General features: G+C 28.6%; 1 protein-coding gene across 1 annotated transcript; it reads right to left on the bottom strand.

Annotated features, from left to right (window-relative positions):
• Positions 1-1900: 1900 nt before the first annotated feature.
• On the bottom strand, positions 1901-7319 carry LOC142324864 (ATP synthase-coupling factor 6, mitochondrial-like). The gene is made up of 4 exons (XM_075365928.1): positions 7108-7319; positions 4481-4636; positions 3101-3234; positions 1901-2077 (listed from the first exon to the last, which is right to left on the bottom strand). The coding sequence occupies exons 2-4, from the start codon at positions 4633-4635 to the stop codon at positions 2040-2042; spliced, it is 327 nt and encodes a 108-aa protein (XP_075222043.1). The 5' UTR covers position 4636; positions 7108-7319; the 3' UTR covers positions 1901-2039.
• Between the last annotated feature and the right edge of the window lie 1413 nt (positions 7320-8732).

The raw sequence follows: 8732 nt of genomic DNA, 5'->3' as shown, positions 1-8732 counted from the left end.
TAAGACAGTGCCCCATGGGCACTCAGTTTGCTACCAGTTGGTGATGATTGGCCTAGCCTTGCATGAGGTGCTCATATCATCTCACCAATCTAGCCTAACATGCAATCTCCACGAGAAGGCCATATCTTTGGATTGGTTCAATATAAATTCTTCAAAAATAGCTCAAAAAATTCCTATATATGAAGCATGATGACATGTTTTATTTTTAATAGTGGTCATAGAAAACTATACGCTTTTAACAGTCATTTACAATTTAATCTTGACAGTTTTGAAATATCTAAAATTTGTAGTGTAGATTAAAAAATTAATAATTTTTATATCCCTTGTACAACCTTGATTAATTTAGCATTGTCGTGATCTTGATAAACTATTTAAACGATGTATGTTGATTTTATATATCAGTACATCTTTGCAAATTTACATCTCTTGCAGCTCATTTTGACAGTTTATAATAATCTTTGCATGTTTTGAATTTCTGTGTTTAGTAAATTAATTTTAATTATTTCTTATGTTAAGGGATTTTTTGTCTCATTTAAGGTTATGTGCATGTCTGGTAAAAAGCTGTATTTTAGTGCTTATATTATGTAAGTATTAATATTATTTATTTTGGAACATTCATAAACATTATTTGTGTATTTTTTATCAGTATATTCAACTTACATTAAAATTATTAGTTTTCCACAATGTTGCCAAAATTTCAATCTCTAAAAATGGGGGGAATTCTAGGAATGAATAAAAACTATAAGTTATATTTTTGTCTATTTCCTGAAAATTTCATTTTGAGGTATTTTCAATCACTAAAAATTTCATAACTTAAGTTCTATTTGAACTACACAATTTTTTTAAAATTCAAGTGGTTAGAATAGAATCTATAATAACTTACATAGAGCAGAACTTCCTCTTAATAATGGTTTTTGATCATTTCAAAATATGCAGTATGTAAAATATTAAAACATTTATCATGAAATTCATATTTATTGTAACAAAAAGTTGTTACAAAGGGAAACAAATTTGATTTTCCCTCTTTTTCTTTAAATTTTTATTACAGAATATTTACCATTTGCAAACCTTTTTTGCTGTGTTTTCCTACAGAACACAGAATTCTACCTGCTGCTGTAAAATTGGTCACGAAATGTAGCCTTCGCTTCGGCGAATGTGTAAATGGTGCAGTAACTTGCGCAAATACTGAAGGTTAATTTTTGCTATGGTAACTGGTTAGGAGACACCTGCATTCTAATTTCAACGATTGTGTACTTCATCTACTGCTGGTTTGAAGACCTGTCTATTAAATGGTATGAATTAAAAATGTGCAATAAAACAGCAAAAGATTGGAACTTAAATGTGCAGGAAGTGGGTGTGCAGATGACACTATAGCAAGTAACCTGTTGTTAAAATCGAAGAGGTTGATAAAATCATCAAGATGAGGGCTTTTTGAGGAAAGGTAAAAAATAGCATTGCCAAGGGAACAAAAATATAAGACTGCTATAAAGCATATTGCACAATATGAAGCAGAAGCAGGATTTGCTTTTTTTTTAAGTCAATCATATGTATAATTCTGTTAGCCCAGGACTGGGGCCAATATTCAAACGACTACATGTATTATGGCAGTTCGACATAGTGAAATAACAATCATGATATGATTGTTATGATGTAATGATTGTCCAAATGAGATTATTTGGAGTTGTACTTGGCAGAATTCATGCGGCCCAGTATGGTATAGAGCAAAGTTGCGACTGTTTCTAAGCTATACTTCAAGCTATTGAGTCATTTTGGTGTCTGATTACACAGCAACAACGACCATCCATGTCAATTTAGGAAAAATCGGATGGCCCACCCCTCTTGTACTCGAATTTAAAAGCAAATGAGTGAAAGGAAATAATACAAATAATTTTAAAACAAATTTAATTAACATGTAAGATATTAGTTTTTAATAATACATATAACGTTCAATGACACAAAAATTATCATCTATTTAAAACAAACCAAAATGACAAAAAGCTTAAGAATCAGTTCTTTTTCTATAATGATAAATTTGTGTTTCATTCTTTTGGTTCTGTAACAGGATCAATGGCTGCTTCTGTAACATAAAGAATAAATAAAAAAGTGAAGGTTAATCTGCAAGTACAAGAATTAAGTTCAAAAAGATAAGTTTTAGACTGAAAATAAGAGTATGAAACTTATCTTTGGCTGTCGAGTTACTTTCATGCAAAAACTGAATAGAAACTGGGATTCCTAAACGCACAAAAAATCTCACATCAGCAAGGAAGCAACTGCTCCTTAGCATTGTAGATAGAACCAATGAGTGGCAGCACTTCCTACTCAATAGTTACTACTTCTCTAAAGAAAACAATCAAGGATAAGCAAGGGGAATATGGAAAGAAGGGATAATAAACAGCCAGATAACTGCAAAGTCCTGAAAGACAGATAGCAACTAAGATGTTACAAAGTAGCATATTGGAACATCACTAATCCACGTGAGCCAAAATGCAATAGCAATAGATGACTTCAAACTCAAAATAATTTCTAGTAGAATGCATTGTCAACAAAGCTTATAATTGACAATAGCCTGACTACTTTCAGAAAACACATGCAATTAGAATTGACCATATGGTCTATGAAAACTGGTCGAACTTGTCTAATTAATAAATTTGTCCATTCATTACCAACAATTCCTATGTGGCTGTCCTACAAGCATAGTTGTGGTTACTAACAAGACTATTTCCTATGCACAGCATTAGTGTGAAAATTCATGTTAAATTTTTTTTTCAGTAGCTGTTGACTATTTTTCTTTTTATAACTAAGCTTCAACATTTGTTTATATAACCTACAAAAACGTTATAATTATTCATCTTCTTTTTTATAAACTGATAATAATTTTGGTTAATGTTGCTTATAAATAGTAAAGTTATTCTGAACACTTTCTTCTTAAAAAATAATAAAAATTTCTGTTTTGTTAGGAAAGGTAGTCAGTCAATAGGAAAGAGGAAGCAAGTCGGTCAAGATTATTGCAACTAATCCGGTTTAAGGAAAATGTATATATGTATACATTAATGCTTAATAATAATTAAGCATTATTATTAAGTAGACAAAAGAAACTTACCAGGAAATTGAAAGGTTGGAAATTTAGTCATATCTTCACCATCTTGGCCTCCAAACTGAACCAAAAGCCTACGTAATTCAGATTTCAGCTCCCTTTGGATTTCTGGAGAAGGATCAACAAGCTTCCTTCCACCACTTAAGCAACATTATAAGTACAAATAATTACTCTTTAAATAAATAAATATTCTTATAAGATTTATAGTAAGACTATATCATCTAGTTTATTAAAAAAGCAAAAAATTTAAGTAAATACATTTAATTTATATTCTAACAAGGAAATAAGATTGTTACTGCTCTGTCAATTCAAAATCCCAATAACAGAAAAAAGGGTTTTCCTACAAACAAGCACTACCACTGTTAATATTAATTTAAATAATTATTGATGGAACTTGTTAAAAAATAAAGTATAAATGATAAATATCAATAATCAATAATCAATAATTCTGTGATATTAAATCTTGTTTCTTTAGAAAAGACACCAAATAAATATGAATGGGAAGAAAAGGTAAGACTGCGCCTAAAAATAGCTGATAATTTCAGCAGCTAATCTAACACATCTAATAAATTCACTTTTGTGTATTTATATATATATCTGATATGGCGCAATTCATTTTTATCATTTTTAATTCTGTACTGTCTTATACAAACAACATGTACATGATCATGTATGTACTACTTATCAAAGAAGTTGCTTATTTTAATTAAAGTTCTTCATTTTCTAAGTCAGCTTTAAATTGACCTTCTTATATGAAATAGCATTATGCATCTTTTTGACTTTTAAAACACTGTAGTCTAAAATTACTATTTAAAAGTTTTAAAAAGGTACAATTTTGTAAAAGAAAGCCAATGTGACTTCATTATAATAGATTTCTGGTAACATTTTAATCCAAGCGTTCATAAGAATTATATATTTTTTCCTTCTCGGTAAGAAAAGTATACTTAAATGATAAATTCTACTGTAATTTTTAGATGTACAGAAGCCATACCTGAAAATTAAAATAGTGACTTTTTTGCTGATTTCATTTTTTTAAATTGCATTAAAACAATTCATAAATAAATTAAACTGATTGTTCTGAAATGTTTATATTTTAATTTTACAATATACTAAAAATTATTAAATTTTTCAGAAAATAGTGTTATAAATTAAATAAGATTTTGAAATGGTTTGTAAGAATAAATTAATTCTGCCAAACATTTGCTATCATAAAAAACCAAGAAATCATTAAAAAACATGTTCATGAGATGTAATCTGTGAATTCACACTGTGAATTCAAAAAAATTCAAATGAAATCTCTAAATTTAAATTTAACCGTTTTATCAATTTCACAGGACAAACACAATATTAATTAAATATATAAAAAATAAATTAATCATATCTTACTCGCTTTTTGATTTATATTCACGAATTTTTTCAATAAACAGTTTCTGGATTGGGTCAGTTGTCTGCTGTAATGCAACTGATGTTGCACCAATATTCCGTCTGAATGAAACATTTAGGCTTGTTCTTGCCCTAGTTAACAACTGTGAAGCCAACATTCTGTAACAAGTGAGTAACATTGTTATTATTACAATCAACAAAAGTTTCTATCTAGATATTAATTGTCTAATATTATGATTCAGGGAAGTAGCAACTCTAAAAAGTTTATTTCAAATAGATTCAGAATGATTTCTAGATACACAATACACAAATTATCTTTTAACATTTTTTAAACCATATATTTATTACTTACTGACAGTGGAAGTAATTAGTATCATCACCGATGAGCATAGATATGGAAAAAGACTTTTGATCACAATATTCCATGATTCAAAAGATGATAAATAAATCACTACATAAAAGCATAAATAAAAATTACCAAAAACAAAATTTCTTAATAACCATTACATCTCTTACAATCATCAGTTCCTCACATCTGGGATATTTTGCAAAGTATTATCTTTGAAGTTTATGAGAGTGAATGGAAGATATGTAAAATGTGGCTGAAGCCAGATTCAGTTGTTGCAGATCATATTAGTTAAACAACCTTGGGTTTAGTATCACTACATTCAATTAATTATTACTAATTCATGAGTAAAAAACACTACCAGCAATAGTGCATAATTAATACCCACCATAAAATATATTTACGTAAATTACATCAATGTTACAAATTGTATCAAAATAAGGGTAATTCTGAGCAATTACATGATCGACTTCAATTTTGTTCAAGCTGTAGTATACCATAGTAGACATACTTAAAATCAGGAAAACACAAGATCTGAAAGTCAGAAAGCAAGTAACCTGTGCAAGGTCAAAGCCTATTAATATTGTAATAAATTAGCCAGTTATGTGAGTTATTGAGATCTGTTTAGATGCTAATCTGTTCTATGGAGAGAGGTTACGATTAAGGTTAAACTTTTGAGGAGTTAGGTTAGGCATCAATTATCACAGGGCAATTGACAGTTTATGTTTAAACAGAAATATAGCACCACATGTACCATACAATTAGTCATGTGTATGATGAATAATCGCCATATGAAGAGTCGCCGTCAGTCATCTTTAATGGCTGACTTATGAATATTAAGTTATTTATTCCTCTGTCCACGAAAATCTAACCTTAACCTCTCTCTACAAAACTGATTAGTATCTCAACTGACAGCTAATTGACTAGTGTATAGATAATGTAGCACGAGTCACCTGCTGCCCAAACCTGCTTTCCTGAATTCAGATCTCATATTTTCCTGATCCTAAGCATACCTACTATGGCATCTTAAAGTATGAAAAAAATTGAATGTGATCAAATAATTGTTCAGAAGTACCGAAATTTAAAAATAAAATACAGTATATATATATACAGTATATATATGATTTTATAACATGAAAAAACAAAAATTAATTTGCACAAAACCACCCCTTATCATTAAATTAGTTAGCCTCAAACACACAAACGCAAAAATGTATAAGTACATGAAAATTCAAGTATACTCTATTACATTTCATTCAGCAGCATTTATAACAGATTATACTTATTCATTATTACAGAATTTCCTTCCTTACATTCTAGTTAATATTATTTTCATCATTTACGAACTAAAATATCCCGGGGTACATTCGCTATAATAATTATAATTAACAGTAGTCTACTATAATTACATTGCACAAGCCTTAAATAAAATGATAATTTTATAAACATATTTGCAAAATTCTATTCAACATTAAAAATCAAATCCAGAACAATTATACATTAAATTTAAGTATAAGTTAATAAACTGGAAAAAAAGTCAAAGCAAACAGCAGATTAACAAGGTACATCTACTCTACATTACACTTGTTAATACAATTTCTTAACACTTATTTCCTAACTATTCAACAATGCTGCAGAAAACATATCTTTTAAACTATTTTGGAATAAATTTTTGGAAAAACTTACCCTCACTATGGGTTAATCGTTCCTTATTCTTTACCTTAGATATCATCCCTTCTTCCATGGATGGATCGGTAGTAGACATACATCAGCCTATACATTATTGCTAGGCCTTAGAATGATAAAACGTTAATCTAAGTTAATCTTTCTAAATGTTACATTTTTAAAACCTCCACTCAAACCCGTAAAAATTTACAAATTGTCTAATATTTTAATGAATTATTAAATTCCAATAATCATAAGCAAAAATTAAAGAATTATTCGTAATATAGGTTATAGATAATCTCTTATGATGAATTGACAAATATAGTTTTGTATTCAAAGCTTTTCTAAAGATATACAGCACAAAATTGCTTACTGCACTTAATTTCCATTAAAAATGACTAAATGGAGACGAATAAATAGTTGACTTACGAAAATCCATATCAATATCGACAGGTTAGGTTATCAAGGGCAAAAGGGCATTCATTTAAAAGCAATACCCAAAAAGTATTTAATTCACTAAATTAAAAATGTTTCTACTATATTCAAAAATTCTCTATAATCACTTATACAATCGTTTTAAAAATTAGTAACAAAATAATATTAACTAAATTCAACTTACGTTCTTCCTACGACTTGCTGCCTCACGACAACCCCAGAACAGATGGTCAAGTACGTATCAATTCCTATCAGCTTTAAACAATCAAATACGTGATCAGTATATTACTTTCAACTATAATTTTTTATTTACTTTTTAATACGGTTTATAGAAATTTTTATCGAAAAATTATACTTTTATAAACAAATTAAACTTTAATTTGAATAACAATTTGGCCAATCATACCTCAGCTGATTAGAAGTTGTCTAGTTCGTCTTCCTAAGTTCACTTTGTTCTGCGCATGAGCAGAAGTTTTTCTTCTTTCTCGTGTCGCTATCTAAAGACTGTTATTTAAAACTTGTTTTCATTCATCGAATCGCTTGTGTAGATGTTGTGATGTAATCTTATGATTTATATTAAACGTGTGCTTTCGTAGTTGTCACTGTCCGATAGTGGATCTTGTAAATGTGTTCTTGTATTAACCGTGTTGTTATTCTAAAGTTAATTAATTCTTCTCGTTTCTGATGACACTTTAATCAACAAATTTAGTGTTTTGTTTCCATTTTGTATATACTTTGATGAATACGAGGTGAGTTTTTTATTTGTTTGTCAAGTTCACAAACGCTAAGTTTAATTCAAATAGAAAATTCTTTTTCATAGTTGACAAGCAGTGAAATGTGACTGATAAACACATTCACATAGCTCATTGCTTGAGTTTGTTTTGATTGTTTACCACATTCATGTACTTTGTACTTTCATCAACTGAAATATTTGTAGGTTAAGTTTAATACTACCCTAAACCAGAACCAGTTCATATTTGACTAGCATCTAAATTTATTAATTTTATTTCTAATGAGAATGTATAATATATATAAATGTATTATGCTCATATGTATTTCATGAATATAATTTGTGTGGAAGATGGATTAAGATTTAGAATTTACTGATTATACATCCGTGTACATTGTAGGTTATGCACCTGTTGATTCAGTTTGCAAAATTACTCGTTTACTTTACATCATTTTAAATACGCTCCACTTTAACTTTATCTTTGAGAAAGCCCTAAGATAAAATTAAATGGCCTCTTAATACATAAAGATAAGATTAATTTGACAACCTAGTAGATCGAAATTATTTAATTTTTTATTAAACATTTATGTTACTTTTTTAATATTTTTAGTGATTGTTTAGACTTTTAAATTGTAAGTTTAAATTATTGATGTTAACTAAATGGCTAAATCGTTTGTTTTGTAATGTTAGCAGTCTTCTGTAAAGTGTGTTTAATTTTTCGTTGGTATGCTTGTTTTTGGGGTTTTGTTTTATGAATGTGAAGTTTAATCTTGTCTGTAAGAGTTAAATCGTCTATTTATAGATTAAATAAACCATCTGTATAAAGATTCTTTCATTTTTATTCGAAAACATTATCGCGACCTTGAATCTAATTTTTAATGAGATTATTACAGAATCTAGCTATTGAATAATAATTACTTTTAGTCTGTGTCGTCTTTGCAATTGAACCTAGCCCAACTGAAAAAAAAATTGCTGACGATCAATGACGTTTATGTCTGCTATGTAATAAAAAAAGATAAATTATTGTATTGAGTATACTTGTATAGAAACTTCAAATTTTGTCGAATTTTACGATACGT

The sequence above is a fragment of the Lycorma delicatula genome, chromosome 5 (assembly GCF_047948215.1).
Source record: "Lycorma delicatula isolate Av1 chromosome 5, ASM4794821v1, whole genome shotgun sequence".
Lineage (NCBI taxonomy): Eukaryota > Metazoa > Arthropoda > Insecta > Hemiptera > Fulgoridae > Lycorma > Lycorma delicatula.
This window is presented reverse-complemented; position numbering and strand designations above follow the sequence as displayed.